Genomic DNA, 25,379 nt, shown 5'->3' on the forward strand with positions numbered 1-25,379 from the left:
GATCAGTTGTTCAGTTCTTTGGATTGTCCGAGCAGATGCTACACATGACTAAGCTGTTGGTTGTTTTTCTTGATTTTTTTTTTCTAATATCACATTCAGTAATTTATTATTATTATTATTGTTATTGGAATTTTTAATGCCTATTTTTCTGATTGATTCAGTTTTTTATCAAAACCCCCACTTCTTGTCATACTCAGACTATAAAAATGTGCTGATGTAAAATATACCTTTATCTTCAGCTTATCATGATTGTTTTGATATTGGTGTTATTCTTTTTAAAACAGCAAAAAAGAGATAAAAAAATATATTGCCTGACATAAGCTGAATACTGAATATATCACACTTGTTTTTAAGCGATCTCATTTCATATCACTGCTGTCAACTGTAAAGTCTAGCCACACTTAGGTACAAGCTTCTAAATGCTACAAATGTGAGTGGTGATGTAGATGAAAGTGTTCTGATCTGCAAACGTCAGCGAGCACACGCTTGCTTTCTGTGTAATGTCATCAAAGGTGTGGCCCATTTCACAAAAGCGATTTGAGAACACTGCTCACACACAGATCGCAAATGGTGGCAGCGTCACATTTCAGAAATGACTGTTGCTCTCAGATTGCAGAAACATTTGCGAGTCGTACAGGGCTCTCACTTGCTCATGAGCTGCAAGTATGGCGTTTGTTTTCATGATTAGTGAGAGGAAATGATCTCATGTTGTAAATTGCAGTTTGCATGTTACATGTGAAATTGGCCCCTGGCTCAACGTCTGACACAACACAATGCAATGTCATCTGCAAGGTGCTTCATTGGTCGGCCGAATATGTGCAAGTAACAGTTGTTGATGATTGTCGAGACAGAGGAGAACATGATTGTTTTTGACTTAGTTGTAAAATTCCTCCAAATAGTATTATAAACCTGGGTCTTGTGGCCAGTTTAAACTGAAAGTGATTTAAAATAGGTGTGATGTATACTCTCTTCCTCAGCATGTGTGCCTGCATCTAAATTATCTTTATTAAACTGCTGTTACACCTTTTCTGGTAAAAGTCAGTTGCAGTGACCTTATCTGTGTAACCAACATTATCTATATTCCCAGCAGCATCCAGATGAAGTGCTGTTGTTCTCAGCTGGAGTGCTCCTGCACCTTGCCTACTCTGTTTCCTGACTAATTTGGCAGGGAAGAGCGTGTCTGCTCGACACTACATGACACCACTGACCTAAACCAGTAACAGAAGTTTCCTCTCTTCCTTCTCACTGGACACCACCTCCACAGTTTAACCAGAGTATCCCTGCACAGCCTTTCTGATTTTGTACTAAAGAGAATTTGCTTAAAATGTATCTCATAAATACTTTGTTGTGGTGCTGGGTGATACACTGAATGAACCGGTATACTGGTTTTAATTCACTGTATGATATGAATTTTTCATACACCGCCATACTGGTGCTTAGCTGAAATAACTGCTATAACTCATTGAGAAATATCTTCTTGAATACTTAAATACTTTAAGTATTTTATGTCAGTTTATAGTGTTCATACAACTATTTTAAAATAGTTAGTTTTGTAAAGGAAACTAAGTTAAAGTCGTTGGTTTTTTTCAGTGCACCACTCCAGAAGCCAGATGTGTTTTGGCTCACCTTTACCTCATGCTGATGAGTACCTGGAGGAAATATATGCACACTGGCAGCAGTGTTAGATGTAGTAAATTTCAGTCTGTATCAGCAGCATCTTGCTGAGAGGCAGCCCTCACACACAAGCTTATGTATCCTACAGGCAGCATAAGGCTCCTGAGACTGACCACTACCCTCCCAAAGGCTAAAAAACCTGATGTCAGAGATTGAAAGCCCGGAGCTGGCTGATGGCCTTTTGTCCAAGTGGCAGCTCAAAGCCCCTTAAGCTTAGGAAGGGACAGTCTGACCATATAGACCGTAAGACAATTGTCATCCCTTTAATTTTAATACCGTGATAGCCTGGTTGCAGAATTCTGAATTGCCGCCCTCGTCTCTGATTTATAGGATCTTTCCAAGAGAAAAGTGCTAATAGCAACCAAAACATACACGTTGAATGAAAGTGAAGTTGGTGGGATATGTCACTCACTACTTACTGGTTAAGACAAAATAATCCTCCCCCCAAACAGAAAACTGCTGACAAGAACATGATGTCAGAAGGGATAATTAAATGAAACTAAATGGCAGTTCGGCCTGATTAATAGGCTAATACTATGAGTATGGCCACCCACTGACGTGCTGGTGTACGATATGTCTAGTCTCTTTTGTAGCTTTTGTAACCACACTGAAATGTGATGCACTCTGTGGCCTTTACAGTCCCTCCACCTCTTTTTAACAGGTACTGCTGGACTGATGAGAATACCAGTCCTGGAAAGGCCCAAGGCAACTTCATCAGTAGCGCTGCACCACGAAGCTTCCCTCCGAGTCCACCCCATCCTCTAAGCCACTTCCACTTCCACTGCCCCCACCCCATTCCCTAGTTCCTTTCATTTCATATTGTATTGTCAACCCAGTCTTCAAACTACTGGAAGCGTCTTCTTAAATGCCTCTAGATGTCTTTTCCCTATTACCATGCCTTGCACCACGAAGCCTTCATTTAGCTCGACTCTTCTTTGCACTCCCTAATGGACTTGGCCCTGTTCTTCTTTTGTCTTCCTTTAGTACCATGAAATTCACCTTCAGGAGAGAAAGCCATCTTTCCTGATGCTTCTTTACATTTCGTGAATATAGTTAGATGATTCCACCCCCTCTTTTCAGCTTCTCCTCTGTTTTCTCTTGGGCTTTATATAGTTTGCATTGTTTCCTTGGCACACTGTATTGGCAGTAGTGTCACCCTTAAGAGAAATCTTTCAGAGCAGTGAAGAAGAGCAATGAAGCACGTAATCATTTTGAATAGATCCACTGCATCATTTTTGACCTTATTTCTTGTTTCCTGTTAAAACAAAGAAATAGCCTTTTGGCACTCTGTCACAGTTTGTGTTGTTTCCTATCCACAAGTTCGTAGTCTATATTTTGTTTTCTATATTTTTTTGTATTTGAACAACTATGCATTTGTAAGCATGTGAGAATAACAGCATTTGCGGTCAGATTGAAAAGTTTTCATTGTCAGTAGAGACCTTCCTCTTGAGAAAAAACACAGCATTGGTAGTATAAAATGGCCTGTGTTTACATTTGCTTCCAAAGCTAGAGGAAGTGTGACATACATCGCAGCAAAATTTGTATGGAGGAGTGGCAGAATATTGCCCTTTCTTGGACAATCGAGACCAGGTTTTCTCCTCTCCTACCTACACTCAGTGTTTATTTTGTTTTAACGTTACTCTAGTTACCAAAACTGAACCGTACCTTTCCCACTATTGATTTGGCATAACTGTGATCTTCCTTAAATTATAACCAAGAACCTTTAGTTACCTAAACTTCACCATGACCCTACCATCAGGGCAGTGGACCAGACAATGATCATATTACATTTATGGAAAGCTTTTAAAGACATAATGTCTTGTCTTTTGACGCTATAGTGCACACCAATTGTTTCTGAGTAAGAAATCTAGATACAGTAGCTGCTATGTGCCCATCCAGGGAAAGAATAGTCGACATGCTTTTACTCTCGGAAATAGGACAGTGGCGTATCCTAGTGCTCGTCCATCCTTGTTAATGCACATTAAGACTGTGGTTTTACAGAAAAAATAATGGGTGTGAGTGTTTTGATGCACGTCATGCACTGACCATGATTGTTGTTCTTAAGTTTTCCATCTCAGGCTTATTGTTGTGAGCGGCTTCATGGCTATTGTCAGACCAGTATGAAGCTTAATATATTGTTTAATTTGGGGGAGCGTAATGGCTTAAAGATCCCCTGCAGACATGGTTTAAGACATATAAAAATACTCTGCTTGGGATTATGAATTGTATCTAAGATTTTTCAAAATAAAAAGTCCAATTACTTTTATTTAAAATTACATCTAGGGCGTCACTCACTATTGAAAAAAATGCATATATAAATATTTTTCATTTTAGACATTTAACTGCTGGACAAAAGATGAAGAGTTTTATACTAGACCACGATTGGCTTCCAATTCCAGTTGTAATGCCACAAAATCATGCTTAAATGGCATGTTAAGATCTAAGATGAGCACAGAGAAACTTTCCACCTTCAGCCGATGAATGTGAAAATGGTCTTCTGGTGTCGGCACATTCATTATTCTGCACAGTGAAGGTCAAACATCCAAGTGAAGTAACTATAAGCAAAGCTCAATTAGGTAATATTGCAACAGTAAGCTTCCCTTTGGCTTATAACTAAGAGAATAAAATAATAATAGTAGTAATAATAATAATAGTTGTGACACTTGTGATTTGACTGGACTAATCAAAGTAATGAGGAGGATTTCGCACACCGCAACTCTCTTGCCCCTATTTTCAACCCCAAACTAACCTGTTAGACTGTGGGAAACATTAATTTGATTATCATGAACGACTGTCTCCCACAGCTACACAGCAGAGAAGTGAGGCTGCTGCTGTAAGGCTGCGGATTCTGGAGCCACTATGCTTAGTGTACAGAAGAATCTGTTTGGTAGATTAGGTAGTTGTAATTTAAAATTTTTTTTTTAGGTATTATTATATCGTTATAGTTTAAGCCAGACAGGCTGGTATAGGAACATGTCGAAAATATATCTTAATATAACTACATTATAGCAGACTCACCCCCACCACAATATATGACCCTGTTATAATAAACACTGCCATTTTTATAATCGAACACATACATTTATATTTAGGATATCTCACTACTGACTGTAAAGTCATTTTGTAGAAGTCACTGGACTTTTGCTGTAATGCACCTGTACATTTGACTCATGATGTTACTCCCAATAATTTGCTTAAGTCTGTATTGTTAAGTCTTTGTCTGCATTCAGTTTTATGCGAAAATGAATCTTTCCAGCAGAGAAAATGTAGCTCTGTAAATCTCCCAACCTGCAAGACAAAAACAGACAGTTTGGCTGGGGGGGTGGGGGTGGAGAGTGATGACTCATGCACACAGTAGAGGTCCCTCCCTTTCCATTTCTTTCAGTGTCCAATCAGTTCTTTCCCAGCTGTCACTCATTGCCTCCAAATCAGATCACCACAATGCTTTACTATCCCCTGTAAATCACTTTATTTGCAAAGGTTTCAGAACATGCGAGGTAAATAAAAATACCATTTGCATCATTTTGACACACAGATTGCTGCTTGATAATGTTATAACCTTACTGTGCAGATGATAATCCTCTGCATCTAGGATGGGTTTTTTCGTTGTTATGCAGTGGTCCCAAATTCAGCTGAAATACACATGAGCACATTTTCTAAGGCTCTAATAATATACTTTCAAGTTTCTAATTTATATACATTGAGCTATGTTTTCATTTTGACAGAAAAAGTCTAATACTTAATCAAAATAGTTCTCAGAGAAGCAAGATTAATTCGTCATTTTTTAAATGTAATTACTTTCAATTACTTTTTCAGAATGCAAGCAGCCTATAAAACGGTAGAAAGACTAATCGTTGCCTCGCCGTTGCCCACGTACAGTAAATATTGAGTTATTGGCTCATAGTTTCCGAGAAGATACAAGTGCCTGCTATCCCCGTTTCTCCAGGGATCGCCTCAGCACCATGGTGTAAGAGCCAGTCTCAGGACTCCTTGAAGTGGGCGGATGCTTGACATGGGCTTTATGAGCTTTATGTAGAGGAGGACAGGGACTGGGGTTTTCCTCTTCGCAGTCAGATTTTTATTGAAAAATATAATAAATGTAACCATAGAACAAAGGAAGTGCTGGCATGAATTCTCTGAAAGTGGTGGTGAGAAAATAAGAGTACATAAAGGAGAAGAAGGAATGAAGAGGAAGTCAATGTGAGGGGGTTGAGGATGTTTGACTTGAGGTAAGTAGAGTGAGGGGAGATTACATTACAATATCACAAGATGCTTCGTAATATAGCAGCAGCCGTACATGAAGCTTTAAAACTACTCACTTTAAAACCATTAATCCATCAAGTTAAGGCTCCAAAAAGATGACATCCGAAAAAGAAGTAATCCAATGTGTAATGGTAGAAGAATAAGATCTTTTTCACTAAATAGCATTTATTCTTTTTCAGCCACATTAGGTCGACTACTACAGCGCACATCGGAAATTATTTAATGCAAGATCACTACAAAGCTAGGGAGAGACTAGTGTTTTTAGTGGCACTGGTAACATCTAGGAAGAACTCCAGGGGCTTAGATAATGTGGCACAGTATATCTCTATGTCCTCCTCCATGCTACAGTGTTATATTGACACTCCCGCTACATAATCTAGGGATAGCAAGTGAGTTAAAACAATAGTTTTAATCATTCCAGCAAGACAAATGACCACCTAACCATCCATTAAATTAGGAGCCGTTGGGGCTTCTAGCTTGACATGTTACTTCAGCGACTACGACCCTAAATAGTGATAAAGTGATTCGCAATCGGTGGTCTAAACTCTTGAATGATTCCTCTGCTTTGCCACCAACATTTTAACACGAGCAGGTAATTTGGACAGCCTAATGGAATCCAATAGGATTATCATGTCAAAAGTCTACTTTTATAACATTTATAATGTACAGACTTATCCTGTCATAGAGGCATTAATTAAGTCTAAGCATTGAGGTCATAGTTAGTAACTCTGTAAAGCCTGAACCATGAAATAATTGCCAGAAAATTTAAATGTTCAAAACTGAAGCGTTTTTGAAAAAACATAAAACAGTTTTATTTTTTTCATATTGCACAACAACATCATGCATATTCTGTATCTGCTGAAATTAAGCTGTCACACAGCAATGACCAACCCACCAGTGGAACCGGCATGGTGGAAGAGGAACTTTTCACTTAGTTTGGTTCATTTTCTGGTTCACAACATCTTTATTTTGCATTGTGCTAGGCCTGAAAACAGTTTCTGTCCTTGTTCCGGCAAAGATGGACCTTACATTACATGTTTTTCTTACCTTAACTTTTTCAAAATTGGCAAAAATATCCTTGAAAAAACACTTGTGGGTCACTGATTGACGGCAGCCATTTTGGATGTCTCAATTGAAGGCCCTCTGGTGCATGAATTACTGATCCCTGGTGGATTATCCATGCACTGTATGTGTCTGATTCAGGTCAGGTTTTTCAGGAAAACAAAATATCACACTGATAATGTAGAGGTCTCAAAACTCATGTATCAAATATGATACACTCTGCGTTACAGGGTGAATGTCAATGGAAAGGACAAATATAGTGTAGTCTCAATAGCAAAAAATATTAGCAGTAGAATTAGCAGTTTTTAAAGTTTTGTTTTATTTGTTTAGTTGTATAGTTCAGGAAGTGGCACTTTAGGTTCAGTTTACCAATAACATAGCAAAACACATGTTTTCACTATTGGTATCCAGCCTTAGTTCATCTGTTAACTTTGTTGATGTGTGTCTGTGGATTTCTGCTGCCACTCCACTATAGTGAAGGTGAGTGGTATTTCTGTTTTGGTGCTCATTCCCATAGGGCCCCGCCTTTCACAAATGCAAAGTGATACATTCACACCTACAGGCAAAAATGTTTTTGTCAGCAGTTTACCTAACCTAAGGGATTGTGTTGAGTATCCTCTGACAGCTTCAACATCCCTGGCTGTCCCAGGATCAGCACCTTGGACAGCGATTATGGCACACTTATGGACAAAATGTTAAAAATTATCCACCTGAGCTGAAAAGCAGAAGCATCTATTCAGTCTTGAACCTTTGCCACAGCTGATCATAATATTATTTTAAATTAGTTGAGTTTTAGTTCACCATAGTCTGGTTGTCATCCAGGAGCCCCCAGACAGACAAAGGCATGTTAACCAGACCCTCTGCTCATGCCCCTACTGGAAAAATAAAAGCACAACAGAAAAAAATACATCGTTCTAACCATAATTGTGTGCAGTTATCAATAATGACTATAAATTAAATTTCCCATCTACTCAAGTACGCAGCTCTCTCCCTGTGAGAGATAGCTTTGCTTGCTTACCATTAAAATGTATATTTTATTTTGTTCAAATGAAATTTAGTTTATGGCTGTTTCATCCTCTGCCTATTTTACTTCATCCCAGTGATCAGCATTCATCCGCATAATCGTGTAGTGCATTCATACTCACAATTCATGATTTTAGATAAATTCCAGTAAATAGAGAGACGGTTTTGTTAAAGTCAAGCCGTGGGGTGGCCCGTGAATGTAGACTGCTGTCTGACAGGTAGTGAGCTAGTAGAAGTGTCCTGTTGAAGGATCTTCACTTCGGTGTTCTTTATTTATTGGATATTTATCTCTTATGGGCTTTTCATTTTTCTTTAGGCTCTCATTATATTGAATAGGCATTTTATATTACAGGCCATCTGCAATAATAGAAAACTAAGGATTAGCTATGATAGCTGCGGTTTTGTCCTGTCTAAACAACTTAAGCTGCTTTCTGAACTTTGAAATAATAACAGTTTCCTCTTATTTACCTCTTATTGACCCCTTTTGACCTCTTATTGACTGTCCTTTGTGATTCTGCGTCCTCTTACACAAGCACAGGTCAGTGTTGTTGCCCACTTCTCCATCAGGCCCCAAGCTTCGCTCTCCTCCGCCCTAACAACCGTTATTCTGTGGTAAGAGGCCATTGTACAAGCAAGACAATACACCTGGAGGAGTCTTGAGGTAGAAAATAACAGTGGAGGAGATGTCTCCATTCTTTACCTCTGCCTCCTTCATTTGGTTAATGAGGACTTTTCAGTGTGTATTATTGTTTACTTAGATTGTATTTGATCTACGCTATTGATTTCTATTTGATTGTTTCTCCACAAACAGAGTTAATAAGTTGCTTTAAATCTGTGGTTTTATGAATCTTTACTGACCTCAAAGCAAGGTGACACCAGTAGGAACATAAAGACACTTAACCATGCCTATGTGTTGCATAACAGCCCATATTGCGCCTGAAATTTGCTATATATGGTGTTGGAAGACACTCCAATGAACAGACTAGCCAGCTTCCTGAAATTGTTTAGATAGTTTTCCAGTACGTCCTCTGCCTTGTGCTACACTGAGATCGCACACACATCTGTAGACCAGTAGCCTATGTCCTGTTGCAGCCAATCCAAAAAAGGGATTTCTTAAGAATAAAGACAAAACTCTGGCTAAATAGTGAGCTGAGAACTCCGCAGTCAGGTTTTGTGACATTTTCAACCAGGAAAAGACATTAGTGAAGTCCAGTGTTTAGATATTTTTCTCAGAAGTTATGTACGTCAAACCTTAATATTGGGTATTACTCAGTGATCCATGACTGACATTGAAAGCTGCACAGTCCCACATTTTTTGCCAAATATACACTATGCCTCTGTGGGTATGGCTGTGTAGTAAATGGTACACATTTACTACCAGTCTGTGTTAGTCTATGGCTCTTCAGACGCTTTCTTTCTAAGTTTTTTTTTTTTTAAGTTGGCAGGACAAAAGACTTCCCTTTCAGATCAGATTTCAAATTCCATGGCAATAATCTGTTAGTGTTCATGACACTAAATTCAAAGGATCAAAGTGTTGGAGCAGCTGGAGGACTGAGGGACCGGCCGATCTATCTTTCTTCACACCTTACCACAGGCCTGTTCATCTAAAATGTTCAAACAGTGGATGTAAACAAACCTATTGTATGATCTCTCATTATTAAAAACCCTTACCCCCTTTAATGGTGGGAAGTATGGAGTCACCAGAGAGCCTTCCCCTATAAACGGAGTCTCATTATACAGTTTTGACACCCAAAAATCCCTCCAAAAAACTCCCAGAAAAAATGGTTCCTCGTTGGTACATATTCATCTGCTAAGATTAGTTAAAAAAAAAAAAAAAAGCTCACATCACTAGAACAACATCATGGTCTTTATGTGAGCTTCAACAAAGTTTTGTAACAGCTGGGTTGCTTTTTTTCCTTCACAAAATTCCCATAATTAATTTCTGTTTCTCATTAGCATACTCAGCATTCTAACATCAGGAGACGAAAAAGTAAAATTAAAATATTTTTTAAGTCTGCCAGATTCTGAAAATTCTGCATGGCCTCGAAGTTCCTCCGAAAGGATTTGTTGATTCACACTTATTCTTTTGGAACTGACCTACAAACTTCACATGAGTGTTTTTAGAGGCAAATGAGCCAAGGCTGTTTTTTAAGTGCACAGACATGTCTTGTCCTAACTAGCTCAAATACCTCTTGAAGTGCCTTTATTTAAACTTGTGCCAAAAGAGTGCAAACAGCACTGAATAGATGAGGAATGAAAATATTTGTTGTAACTCTGCAGCATTCCTTCGACAAAAGAGAGATTATCTTAACATACAGGGAGGCATTTGGAAGGAGCCCTCTGGCAAAGAGTTTGTCAACATTATTGTGCTCCTGTATAACTTCTTCACTCACTCATTCACTCACTCTCTCTTACTTACTCTCAGACTAACTGGGAGTATGTTTAGTACACTTTAAATTTAGGTAGGTGAGGCGAAGGGCCGCATGCATCTCAGACACTGCTGATCGCCGTCAACATAATCTCTTGACAGAGTAATTACGGGAAGCTTTCATGCCTTTTGAGTTTGTCTGCTCTCACTGGCCATCTGTTTTGTGCACCCCACCCCCACCTCCGCCTCCTACCTGCAAGACCAACGTACACACCTATTACATTTGTTTAATATTGTCAGGAGGGCTACTCTGTATGCTTGACAAACATTAATGTTAAATTCATGCTTTAAAAAGAATAACATAGCAGTGTGTATTTTCACCTTTAATAATTTTCATATACACCAACTTGATTTGGAATTGGATTTGCGAGTGTAAATCATGGTTTCAACTCAGAGTTTAACAAAGACTAGTCTCATACTTTTTAATTAATAAAAACAAATCAGCACTGTATTTAAATGTTGTTGACACAGTGGAACCCCTTGCAAGTGTAATGAACTAATATTAAATATAAATTAAATATTTGAGATTAAGGTTGTGATTACTGAACATGCTCTGTGGGCATCTCATATACTACTCCCGTTCTACCAAGTGCCTCAGGCACCACGTTGGAGACCTGTGGTTTAAATAAAGTAGAGAAGAAAAAACGTATTTACACCCTTTTTCATGTAAAGTTGAAATCAACATTTGGAGGTACCCTGTCGTGCAAATGTAAAAAAGTGGTTTCAGGCATAACTGTGATGTTAGAAATTAATTAAAATTTTCATCGTGACATAGTTTGATAGTTTTTAGTGTGAGATTTACGTTCCAGAGTCAAGTGCACAAAGGCAGGCATGTAGACACTTCACTACTGTCTGCAGTCAGAAACAGCCATCATTCTCATAATCACAACCTCCACCTTCATCTGTTCATACCATCTTCTCATGCTGCGAACCTGGCAAAAAATTTGTGCACACTTGTATCTCGCCATGAACTTTGTGTGACAGAGAAAGAAATGCAAACCGGTTACCTCCACTCTTGCCATGGCAACGGACGCGACAAGAAAAGCGATCCTGTACCTGTGTATCTGTCTCCCTAATGGTCTGTGTGTTAGTGTAACAAGATCTGTAAAAACTCCCCTCAATGACATTTTAGATCCCCCACTGTAACTGACCTGGGCTGGGGAGTCACAAGTAGGATTTAGGTGAGTACTGAGCCTTCTCTCAGGTTCCTGTTCCCCTTTTCCTAATGAATTCAACCATAAGAAGACTTGAGATGAGGCCCCCTTTTTCCATATGGCCAGGATATTATTTACTCTTGTATGAGCTGTGTAAAATCTCATTAATTCAAAAGAAATATATACTTTCCTCACATCATGTATGTTTGTAAAATCTTTCTAAATAGATGCTCTTACTCATGTTTTTGATTTAACATACAAATGAGATTGTATAGTGTGTTCACCTTTTTCCTTTTGGGAAGAAAAGCTCTCATTGAGAATGCTGTGGGGTGACTGCTGAAGTGTCCTGCATTATAGCACCTTGCAGCTTCACTGTTGGACTGCACCACTCGGACCACTCCTAACTCTCCTATTCCCTCTGCTGGGAAAGGCAGATATTACACACCCTAAACTGAGTACAGAACATAGACCACAGTAATTACTTTTATGTTAAGCATCATGTCTGTATTTAGAGCCCGAGATGACCCATGTTGTGTCCAGGCTTCATTCCAGTCTGCTGCTTTCTCTGGGAAGGCCTAGTCTAGGTGAGAGCCTCGCTGACACCCCTCTGTATGAAATATCAATGTGAATGACTCACTCCCAAGTTTTGGTGTCAATCATCATCGCAAATGCCAAACCCATTATCACCAAATCTTTTGAAGAAGTTGTTTTGTCCATCTGGTGGCAGAAGCAGCAGGCTTTTTTGAAAGAGAGGGAAGGTTTTCACAACATTCAGGGCTTTTGAAGAAGCTTGTTTTCCCTCAGGGTGAGGGGACTAGATTTTCAATTTACCTTATAAATGACCTTGTAAACATCCAGTTCTACATTTTTGGTTGCACACACTTAATTTTCTTGCTTAGTTTATTTGGTGAGTGAGTGAAAGGGTTGAAACTTGTATTAAACCCATGAAGATGGACAGTGTCTATGCTCAGTACAGCACAAATGTGAATGAATATACAGTATTTTTTATGTCCAACCAACCGCCTCTAAGAATATTGAACATCAGTGTTTTATCATTTGCACATAATTTGACATAAATAAGATTTACCTTTGTTCTGTTGGCCACAGCTTCCTCAAGATGTGACAAAACATTGTTGTGAGAAGTGCTGCACACTCCAGTATAGGACTAGTTTGTCTCCTGGTTGCTTGTGTCGACTGTTTCGATAAAAGCCAGCCTACTTTGCTGTTTGTGTTTCTGTTTTCGTTTTCCTTTTTTGTATTGAATAGCACAACAGGCAAGTTCATTATGCGTGTGACTCATCCCACTAGCCCACACCCCCTCCCCATCTGCTGCTGTGCGCTGGAAAGGAGAGGGAACCGCCATTGATCACTTCTTCCCTCACACATGCACACACACACCCCACCTTCAACGTCACTATCGATCGACATGTTTAATGTTTTTGTGGGGAATAGCTGGCATTTCCTTTTGTGTCATTTTACATCTGTTCCCTACCATTTGCTGACATTATGATAAATCACAGAGCAGAAATTTGAAAAAAAAAGTAAAGCTTAATCCAACAAATTATTTAAACAATCTCAGACTGTACAGTCAGTGCATGGCTGCCATTTGTTTTTGTAGTAGTGGCAGTCTAGAAACATATAAGGAAATATGCCTGGACAGGAGATTATTTTTCTGCTTTGCAAGTGTTAACCCATGAATACAGCTGAGGTTACAGCTACCTGACTAACAACAAAGATGCTGTGGCAGAATGGTTGGCAGGTATTGGACATTTCCTTGAGAAAACATTTTCCCACTCCCTCCTTGTCATGATATGATTAATAAAAAAAAAACAAAGGTGTTAAGGCAGTTAATAAATTCCTGTAACACACTACAACAGTGACATGCAAATACAAAATATTCTGAAGCAGTTAATTACACATTTATTAACATGCTGATTCATTAATACAAAGTGTGTGCTACACAATTCAGGATAAAGATATCCTTTTTCAGCCTTCACAAAAGACACACAGTGAGAGCTAACATCCAATATTTTCAATTTTTAAATAATATGTTAAAAACATAGAAAAAATTATACATTTTAAACCAACATCTAACCTTATTAAAAAAGTTATTGGTAAAAATACATCGTAGATATGGTGCCTCATACCTCTACCGAGCTAACCGGGCGCCCGGTATTTACATTTTTAAGGGAAAAATTAAGTTATTGGGGGCGTTTTTAATACATATTTTTCCCAATCCATGTGTGCCGTAGTGGGCAACGGACACGGAAAGTATAATTTTTGCTTACAGGTTCAATGTGGAGGATTTAGTGACATCTAGTGGTGTAGTTGCAGATTGGAACTCACTCGCTTCTCCCTACCTTACCAAGCGCAAGGGAGAAACTACAATGCTTAATTAATCAGAGCCGCAAGATCAGGAAAAGAAGCCCCTGAATTTTTAGAAGTAGCACAAGTTGAGTGAGATGCCTCAGTCACAGTCAGGGCAGCATGTGAAAGGAAAAACTCCCTCCCTCACTACTCTGGTGGTGTTTCAGATCAACAAGTGTCCTCGTTAACTGGTGACCTTAGGCTGAATGTGTCCATGGTGTCTTGAAGTGATGGCGTTGACTGCGCCTATGCCACATTCACGTCATATGGGATGTACAAGCAGTGTATATGACCTTTATCTTATCAGATAATCTCATGGATTGAATTGAAAGAGAGTGTTGGGTGATTACAGAGTTGGTTGTGTGAGGATTAAAATGCTGAGCATTAACATAATAACACCACGTCTGAATGAATTTTGGTTCAGTCGCACTGAATGATGGTTTTTGGCTGTTGTGAAGCATCCATATTTATTTGGTTTTCAGGCACTCCTTTAACACATTTCACATTACACATAGTTGGATTCACAGTTCACATAAAAATATTGATTAGAACGGCTTCAACTGATTTCAGATATTGATTCTGAAATAACAATGTTTAGTTCTGGTGATAGTTGAAGCCATCAAACCTGAGACCTAAGTAAGGATAAATAATGATTTTGTAGGTCTACAGAAACACTGCTGTGGGACTGTGGGACAAGATAAAGTGATGAAAATAATTAGCATTTGCTAGAACTTGCAAGACATTATGGGTAATTTAAAGAATGATTAAACAAATGCTGGTCCTGTCATGTTTGTGTCAGTAGAGTTTTTTTTCCTTTTTACAGATGAACTGTTCCCATAATTAATTTTTAATCTGTCAGCCTTTTAAAAAGCAAAGGGCAGAACAAAATAACAACGTAAAAACAACTCGGAGAGGATGTTTAACTTCATGCCTCTCATACAGGAATTTGTAGCTATTAAGCAGAATATTGTAATAATATATGTTCATTAAGCATTTTATCATCAGTCCAGACATAATTTTCATAGTATTAACTTTGAAACAATTGGCTAGGAACTAAGGATGCAAACTATTTAGTATAATTTGGCAGTCACGCAAGATTTACACTTAAAGTATGAGCATCACATTGCCATTTTTCAACTACGAAGACAACCCTCTTCATCAATTCAACCTATATATTGAGCCTTACCTTAAACTTACAGGCAATCTGCAATTTTAAATTGATTTCAGCTTTAAAATAGTACTTTTAATTACCCTGAGATAAGATAGATTCAGAAACATCTGATGACACTTGTGCACCACTGTGACTTAAACACTTAAATGAAGAATTAACATTGTGATGATAAGATGATGATGATGATGATGATTAATAGTTTTGAGTCGTGGTGTGAGAAGAATGTGTTGTTTTCTTGCTTTCTCGCATGTAGGTGGTCCTGGACATGACATTTGGAGGTGGTGGTCATACCAAAGCAATACTGAATCTGGTTCCTGAAGTCACAGTCCTGGCCTTAGACCGAGATCCTACAGCAGTTACTCTGGCCAAGCAGTTAGCCAAGGAACACTCGTAAGTGATTTATTGAAAAATGTCAACTAGACTAAAACACAAGTTAAAGCTTATGTTATAAGCTGTCTAGACAAATGTTTATACTATATCATGTTTTTGCCATACATTTGTATAGTCACAGCTGACAGCTTGACCATTTTGAGCAGTGTTTGGTTTGTGGTCATTATTTCTTAAAACGTATGTGTTTGTGATATAGTATTGCAGTTCTCCCTGTATTTCTCAGTTCTTGCCTGAGCCTGATCAAATACTCCTCCCCAAGATACAGCCCCTGAGTTTCACCATCCAATCAAATCCATTCCTCCTTCTTAACTTAAAGCTTTTCTCCCCCCACGCAAAGCTGGTGGGCCCGGCATGTCATTTGTCAGAGTAAGGGCCCACGCCTGCAGTGTGAGGGAGATGCTGCCTCCCACGGAGGATCTATAAGATATGAAGGGGGGTAGAGAGAAGCCTAGAGAAGTTAAGAAGTGGAGAGAGAGAGATTAAAAAAAGCTAATGAAAACATGAGAGTGAGAGAACAGGGAGACACGAGGACACAATGCCAGGGTGAGAGGGAGTTTGTGTGTGCGTGTGTGTGTGTGCATGAGCAAGGCGCGGGAGGATGAAAATGAGATGTTCCTAAGACCATGGCGTGGGAAGGAATCCTTTTACGTAGATTCTGGGGAAACCTCTCTCAAGGGAATCTGCCAGAGCAATGTGCCTGTGAGCAGGGAATGACAATTAAGAGAGAGAGAGAGAATGAGAACACTGTATTCTGTCAGCAGCAATATACCCCTGCTGTAAACTCTTCCACGCCTACTCGTGATGCAAGTTGAGAGAAGCTAGAGAAATCTAGCAATTAACCAATATTATTGGAAGCCTGAGTAAAAGACCCTGGCAGCCTACGCAGTGCATCCACACAACAGGGTTAGAGGGTTTTCTCTCTCCTCTGCACTCTCATGTCTTGAGGAAAGTATAACCTCAATGCAAACTGTTGAGTGTTGGTGTGAATCTGAACCCACATTCACAGAACAAAAAGACTCATTTCACCCCCCTAACGTTTATTTAAAAGCATTAAGCTTATGAAAGTAAGCCTCTGTTCCCTGAATGATATTCACCTATGTCTTTAATGGGATTTGTCTCCGGCATGTTGAGCCTTGCTATTCTCTGCTTTTCACCATTCTTGTTGTTGCTATGACTTCCCTGCGCTTGAAGCTCCACAGTAGTTGTGCCCACAATAAATGTTATAAATCTGAAAAGGCAGCAAGCATTATTGAAAAGCCAAGTCAGGCAAACACTGGTTTTACACATGTGCATAGGGGGTCACACAGATTGGTATGATTTTAACAGTTTGCATGCACTATGCACCTTGTTGATTTTACATCAAGTGCCATGTTGGCTATCACATCAGGATTGTAGAATCTGAATAATTTGGTACATGAAGTCTAATTTGTTTTAATTTACCTATACATATTCATCCTCTGTCTTCTTTTGGTTTATTTAAAAATGTTTAATTCTCCTATCTTATAACACACTGCATGTGTTTTCAGGAATGTTATCACTGACTATAGTTTGTCTATCCTAAGGTTGTAATTGTTTCCTGTTTTTGTTATTGGGTTCATTGTCTTGTTTCACATTGTTGTGTCTTGTATTGTTTTGTTTTCTGTTTGTTCTTGTTCTTAGGACCCCCTTGAAAACGAGATCATTCATCTCAAGGGCTTTCATCCTGAGATAATTACATTTTACAAATCTACAGTTCAGAGTTAGGTATAGTGAGGATTTAATAACATTGTAGTATATGATTCTAACATGACAATCAGACTAAATTTCAATTCATCCAGCCTGGCTTTGTGTCCATAATAGCCCATTTCTTGTGAAAGGGGTTCTTTCATTTTGTTTTGTCCTAACCAATCAGTAGCAAGTGAAGTACTATCTGTACTATCTGAAAGTCAGGTTACAACCACTTCTACAGCCGTGTCGAGCTCCCTCACACCTTTTAACACTATTTTTCATTGACTGGGATAAGGTAGCTAGCTAAGTAGGAAGATGACAATGCCATTCTTTGAGCAGGGATTCAGTCTGAAAACAGCGCAGGAGGGGTTCAATGATGGGGGCTGTGTTGCTTAGGTACCAAAGAGACAACAAAATATGATCCATGAAGTGTAGGTGGACTAACAGATCAATGCGTTTAAAGTTATCGTGGTGGCAAATACTTTATCTTTCGTCACGACAATAGTGATGTAAAAAGTAGAAACACAGCGTTCACATTACAAAGTAATCCACCAGGAATGTGCGCTTTCATGTATGGGATTGGCCAACGTCGTGCCTCGCTGCCTTGTGCAGAAAAAGTTTAGCCTTATTCAACTTAATAGAACAGTGTTAACGACCTCAAGGTACCCAATAACAAGAAATCCATGTGGCTAAAGTTGTCAAAACGTCGATTATAACATACAAACAGTGAAACTACAGGAGAAATCCATCGATACCTGAACACATCCACCTCATGAGGGGCTAAACAAGGTCTGTGTTTTCCCCTGTACATGTATATTTGTGGCAGAGAGGAGGAGAGACCTTATTTTAGCAATGTCAACAAACTGTTTAATGTTACACGTCTGCTCAAAGCTATACAGTTCTTTTTAAAACACTCAACTGATGTGAGTTTGTTCATGGGTTTTTTTTTATGGTAAGATAACGATCTGATTCTGCTGTTCTCTCAATTCTAACTAGTTGATTATTAACCTCAATCAGTCAATCACACATCACAGATGACATCCAGGGAAGTGTAGATTTCCATATTTGGAAACGTTTCTCATCTGTAAAAATTAAAGTGGAGAAACAGCAGGGAAGTTACTGACGATTTCTGGAGACAATGACAAGGCCACCACTGAGTTAACAGACATTTAGTTACAAATTCCCGTTTTTACTGTAGCTTTAATAGTAAATAGATTAGTCTCAGGGTTCTTGTATAACCTTCCTTAAGCCTGCTCAAAATGAAATTTTAAACAAAACACATTTTTAAAGACTAGCCTGTGTGTGTGTTTGTCCTGTGTTTGTAGGCTCTTTTCTTTTTTTTCTTCACTGGACTGTAGATATTTTCATCACTGCTCCCCTGCTGAAAGCAATCAATCAGCATCTTGTCTTAGGCTTCAGTGACGCAGGTAAAGGAACTGAGCAGGTCAACACAAGGGAATATTTCAGGCTTGATTTGTGAAGAGGCAGCATCATGTTGAACGAGCAAGCGCTCAAACTGAGGCTGCTGTGAAGGTTCCTGATGTCCTCACTGAATGTACTGAGTGTTATTCCAGATGGACAGGAACAAGTGAATGCAAGGAAATATTCAGTGCGGGGATGGTTTGTGAGGAAATACTAAAGTGTAGACAAGTATTATGTTTAATGCAAAGTAAAAAATGTCTTGGTTGGTTGGATGGTTCATTACTGACCTTTTAGAAAAAGCAGTTTGAGAGAAGCAGAGTTAGCTAACAGCTATTCACAGAGGATGATGGCAATGTCATTATGCCAGTATTGGGTCATAAACTAAAGCATTGAAAATGTTGTTTTGTTTTGTTTTCTAATTTTGACCTGATGATGGCACAATATGAGCAGTCACCAAAGTTATTACAGTTCATCCTGAGGGGAACACGAATGTCTGTACCAAGTTTCATTGCAATCCACCCAATAGTTGAGGCCTGTCACATAAAACTACACACAACACATAAACATCATGGTGACGATAGAAGAAAAGTCAGAGGATCATCAAAGTCATTCATTCTTCATATCTATGCCAAAATAAATGGTAATAATAATATTAAATAGTTAAACACTGCAGACACCAATGACCCACAGGCCGACACTGCTATGGTTTGGCTATAAAAATACAATTCAGACAATTCAAATGTCAGTTGGATTTTATTTACCTTCATAACTTTTAGTTTTACCTGATACATGTTCTCTTCACTGAAAGAGAATGGTACAGCTTGATTGTGAGGTAAAGATAAGTGGTCTGCTTCACCATTGGCTCTTAATCTTAATCTCACTGGCATGTCACATGTCCTGTGATTCAATCTGCAAAGCTTTAGACTTTCTCTGTTTGAGCTTTGGGAAAGTCGTATTCAGTGTTAAGTTGATCCTGTAAGATGCCAGAATAACAAAAAATTGCATGATGTCAATGTTGTGGGGTGCCTGACTATAAATAGCTCAGATCTCTTAAGCAATTATGAGCCCACACTTGGACCTCAGCACATACACCACTGAAACTTGTCCTTTTTAATAATATAAGACCTTACATAAGGCATTTATATCTCCAACTCTGTGTCTAAGCCACATAAAGAAATTAATAATTTAGAAATGTTATGTAACTGTTTTGCATATTTTTAAATCCTTCAGTGGCTTAGAAAAACATGTAGAAGAGGGCGCAGTGAATAGTAAAAGGTATGTTCATCACCTGCATGTGGGCGTACACACACACTTCAGAATTTTAATTTCCGATAATTAAAAGGTAGAAGTAATTTGTTTAAAAAATTCCTTTATAATTGAAATGGAGTTGATTGCAAGCGTTTTGTTAGCATGATAGAGCTTTCAGTATTGTATAGTAGCTAGCCATTACAAGACTTACTGTGGACACTTCAAATATAATTCAGATGTTAAGTTGTATAAGTACTCATTTTCACCTTTTCCCATTTATGGACATTAACTTGACAGGGTTGACAACACTGCTGAGTATAAATGCTTAACATAAATGCTTCTCATAGCTGCATTCAAATAAAGCCATGACGTCCCGCTCAGTCTGGAGCTAAACTCTTGCCTAACTTGCTGCTCTAAACTCTCTTTTGCCAGTTACTACGCTGGCAGCGCCACAAAAATGTGTCCTGTCTGCAGTTAGGCTAAGAAGGTGCACTACATATACAAGCTCCCTTTTTTTATATTCTATAGTTTTCTGCAGCCTTAATTAGTGTAACATTTATTGAAAAGCTTGTGAAAATGTCATGTGGTATACTTAGTACTTTGCAATATTTTGAATAATTTATGTTGAAAAAAAATGATGACTCAATTCTTAATCCAAAACAGATTCTTGGTTGAATAAATAGAAGAGGGCACTATTTTCAGGCTCTAACAGTTAAGGCAGTTAAGCTAACTTGTACTGATGGAGGTCACTTTCTGACAGAAAAATACGAAGAAAAGTATGTGAGACTACGCAACTTTGTTAATGTAAGTTAACTGTATTATTTACATTTAAACTTACACATAAGATAAATCTATTAAGAGTTACATTCTAAAATGATCGCCTAAAGCTGGAATTAGTTGGAATTATCTTCTGTGAATGTATACAAAAGGCCTCTGTGACCATATGCAGGGAAAGGCGTTATCTGTAGCTCGTAGCACACACCTCCCAAATGTAAACTATGCGTAGTATTGACCAGCGTATCGAGCAAGGTGATTGGTTGTTCCAACTCCTGTCAGGAGGCAGGTTAAAAAAAACCCCAACATGTTATACAAGTTGTATATAAAAGCATAAAGGAAACACAAACGTCTCCTTAGCTCCTTGACTGCACATTTTTACAGTTTGGTTGAGTCTCACCAGTTCCAGCAGCGGAAGGGAGCTGTTTTCACACAAAAAAATCTCTGATAAACTGGCTGTATGCTATCTTTGCAACCCCAAAAAGTGCAGACAAAGTTAGCAACTAGCTTTTGAGGCAACAACAACATCATCATCAGCACAACACTGCTTGACCTCCAGCTGTTTGAGTAAATAGGCTTTATCTAGAATCCAGAATGGCAAATTGTTCTAAAACCAATGAAGTAAAAAAGTTTTTAAACTTTCACCAAAAAGACAGTTTATACTGCAACTTTGCATAACGAAAAAAAAAAAAATAGAAATTGGAGATGGTGGGTGGAGTGCTACTGAGGAGGCAGTAACAGAAAGGGATTGCGCAGGTGATGGGAGAGAACAACAAAGCCTTTACTATAGATTTTTCAACAAATCAATCACTGTGCAGGATAGTGAATAACAACAGCAAAGCAAAGGAGGGCCCTGGCAGCGTGGGTGAGATGCTCCCTTGCCATTTTGTCTTCAGTGGGTTTTGAAATAGAGGACCTGCCAATTTGTGTTCTTTCCTGGAATGCCCCTAGTTAATCTTGAGAAAGGTGGAGTCGTCGTGTACATAAATGGGGCGAGTTTCAAATTTGGTGAACTATCTGAGAAGGGAAGGATGTCAGTCGATTGATACCGATACTGCTTATTGGTATCAATACAATACTGATTTCAACATGCCTAATCTTGTGTAGAAAATAAGTACATGTTCTAAAACTGAACTTAAATAGAACTATAAAAGAGCAACAGCTACATCGGAGCTAATGGCAGTACCTTTACAGGGCTCCTGTCTGCAGCCACATTTTACAACTAGTTCTGCAGACACTTGATATTAAGGTGCACCAGTGATCCTCAAAAATGTGTCCTTTGTTATACAACAGGATGGAGAGAGTATGAGCAGTAGTTTGTGTAATGAGTGTTAAGTGGCTATTGTGGTCTAGCTTGCACATGGTAGGCATACACTAAAATCAACAAGCCTTTTCCTCCAGATGGAAGTCCATGTGCTGAAAGCAGTGACTCAATCTATGTTCACAGATTCCTAGTTGCTTCAAAGATGGGTGAGACATCAGATTTAATGAAGCATTTGAAAGTGCATAGCGTACATTTAAGATTAGAGACTTGCTTCATTTTTACAGGAAGAAGACAGTCTGATCGCCGCTAGCCATTGCCAGCTAATGATAACGCTAGTGTTAAAACAAATTCAGGCACTGCTGCTGCTGTAAGAAACCAGAAATATTAGTAAAAAAAATAGAGATATTATTAAATTGTGCTGTCTTTAAAGATACGCAGCTTAATATGGGCCACTAATGACTGCATTGGTTAAAATGTTTAACAAGTTGTCTGTGCTTTAGTTTAAGGTGTTAGGGTTTAGAGTTTAGTGTGTTACCATGATTTGAAGAAAGCTTTTCAGTTTAAGGACTAGTGTGTAGGATTAAGTGGCATGTAGCAGTGAGGTTATAGATTACAACCACCCTGCCTCACCCTCCCCTTCCAATTAGGTAGGAGAATGGTGACCATAACACTTGTAAAAGGCCCTACCTACAGCCATTGTTTGATTTGTCCGTGCTAAGCTACCGTAGAAACATGATGGTTCAACAAGGCAGCCAGAGTCATTCTAAGGTAACAAAAACATTCTTGTATGTATATATATATTCCATTCCTGCCAATGGATCCTCCTAAATAATACACTTTTATTAGTTAAGGTGAATAAAATGGACTACAGAGTTTTATTGAAGCACCTGTCAAACTATATGCTGGGACTGAGTGTGCATTTTCAAAAAAAAGACAGAGCCACACTGACAAGGGCTAATAGCTGTGAAGTTGCTTTATCTTAGAACGACTGACATAAGGTTAACTTGTCATGTTATAGCGCAAGAGAACCTTGCAAACTGATCTGTTAGTGGCACAGCAGCCACTTTACTCATAAACACCGCAAATTTAGAGCATATTATTATCCAAATATTTCATTCACTTTGCTATTGTTATCCCTCTCTTCCAAACATTTAAACCTGTCCATCATAAATGCAGTCCACGGAACATAAACAGAACCATGACTTTGTTGTGCAAAGCTTACAAATGTGTCATCATTGATGAATGGCTAGACGTAGAGAAAATGCTTCTTTATGCTTATTTTATTTATTATAAATGCACATTTTACTAGTAGGCAAACTTAAAATACATGCCATTAAATGAGTGAATGACTAAAATAAATGACACAGGATACCAGTGGCAGCAGTATTTTTGTTCTGAGTCATCAAGCCTCAAGTAAGATAAGACATGTGGTTTCAGAAAACAGTCATATCAGCAGTCACGTCTCCCTCACCTGAGGTCATGATGACCAGAGCAGGAGTTGCCTTTTTGGTGGTCCCATATTGAGATCTTAAACCATATTACCTATTAAAAATGCATGTTAACCTCATACTGATTACACAGTTTAGCTTGTACAGTGGGTCTGCAATATACAAAAATTCATGAGAAACCTGTTTTCATATCTGGGAATCAGATGGGTGAAGAAGGCTGCAGAAGACCTTTTGCTATTGTATGTGTAGATGCTAACTCCTGTTGCTCTCTTCTGCCATCATCTTTGTTCACGCAATGTTAAAAGGTCACATGAAAAATGCATGAATGTGGCTGGAGGATCTCGCCACTCGTGCATGAGGAAGTGACTGAGTACACATGGTCTTGCTCTGTCGGTGACAAGGAAGGATCTCAATAGGCTCGCTAAGACAGTTAGTCTGCTTCCAAGGAAATACTTCATTCGGTTTTCAAAGGTTGACTGGAAAGCTGCTCAAGCTATCGCAGGTCTCCATTCAATCATATATCTCAAATGGTTTCCTGACAAACCTGCTTAAAATAACCTTGACCTGCCTGATGTTGAATGTGGATGTTGTTTCTGTACAATGCATGTATGATGCTGTAAACATAAAATATTTAAAACGGTAAGTATTTCCCATAAATTGAAGGCTGTACTTACCATTCACATTCAGTAGCAGTTGTGGTTAGCGAAAGTGCCGCTCCCTCATTCCCTTAGTGGTGGCACAGACTAAAGTGCCCTTGAGCACAACTCCTAACCCCCAAACTGCTCCAGTGGAGCTGCTCAGTGGTGATCAGACTGTGGTTGTACTGAGCAATTTTCAGGTGTGAATGTGAGTAACTGAGGGCAGAAACAAACAGAAAGCTGCAAGATGGGTGAATCTGTCAACTCCCTTTCATTTTCTATGAGAGTTGTATGCACACATTTCTTATTGATAAGTTTAACAAACTACCATTCAATAATGAATAACTCACTAGATGGGAGAGATTTAGAAAAATGTGGAATTAAGAGTGAATTGTATTTGCTGGTTCTTGTTTTTATAATATATAATATAAAATAATATTCTTGGCTTCCAGTTTAATTTTATGTTTTATTTTTTATTCTACGGGTTAAATCGAAGGTAAAACACAAATAAACTTAATAATCAAGTAAATGAACGGTCAGGTTTCTATGTCAGCTGTATATATTTCTTACTAAACAAATACGCACCTCCTTTTCTGGTCTTCGCAAGGCAATTGACACTGAATAATTACTTTGTACTTGATAAATGGCACACACTTAGATTTTCCCCTTCAAGTTCAAGTTCAAGATTGTCCCTATTTATTTATTTATTTATTTAACAGACCCCAGGTGGTAACAACTTGCCATATAACCTCTTTCTCTTCTGGTTTTGATACTGGCATACCCTAGAAAAGCATAGTCGGGCTACACTACTCTTTCTGCTTTACATGACCCTGCCTATGTAAACATTTTATATCTTCTTTATGCTGATGACACAGTAATCTACTAGTCTGACCCAAGCATTGATGTGATGAACTGTGCACTGTGTCTTCACTCTTATTTATCAAATCATGTAACATAAGCTGTATCTTAACAGGTAAAAAAAGTATTTTTATTTATTATTAACAGTCTGATCAGGTCACATACTAAAAGATTTTGGATCGGGCTACTCCATTCACACATTTCTTTAAATACCTATCTTCATACAGTCTTTTTTTAATCCTGTTGTCTGCCAATTTGGTCTCTTTCCATCACATAACTTATTGAATCAGTTGGTAAACTCTATAATAAAGTGTATAAGATTCTGAAACCCTGTCCCTGAACTCACCACTGTGTAGCTTCATCACAATCTAAAGCCTTGACTTACATTTACAGCTCCTGAGCAGTATTATCGTGGAAAGGGAGCCACTCTGTATCATCAGATGTGTAACTCCCTCCTTCACTACATTTTTTTTTAATATATATATATA

General features: G+C 38.5%; 1 protein-coding gene across 1 annotated transcript in view; it reads left to right on the forward strand.

Moving 5' to 3' along the window:
- mettl15 (methyltransferase like 15) overlaps window positions 1-25,379 on the forward strand; it is a 43,827-nt gene that overhangs the window by 9,312 nt on the left and 9,136 nt on the right. Inside the window, exon 3 of the mRNA XM_035652297.1 lies at window positions 15,396-15,532. Within this exon, the coding sequence (XP_035508190.1) occupies window positions 15,396-15,532 (137 nt within the window). The remainder of the gene's footprint in view (window positions 1-15,395; window positions 15,533-25,379) is intronic.

The sequence above is a fragment of the Morone saxatilis genome, unplaced genomic scaffold, assembly GCF_004916995.1.
Source record: "Morone saxatilis isolate NCDOM2014 unplaced genomic scaffold, NCSU_SB_2.0 Contig11, whole genome shotgun sequence".
Classification (NCBI taxonomy): Eukaryota; Metazoa; Chordata; class Actinopteri; family Moronidae; genus Morone; species Morone saxatilis.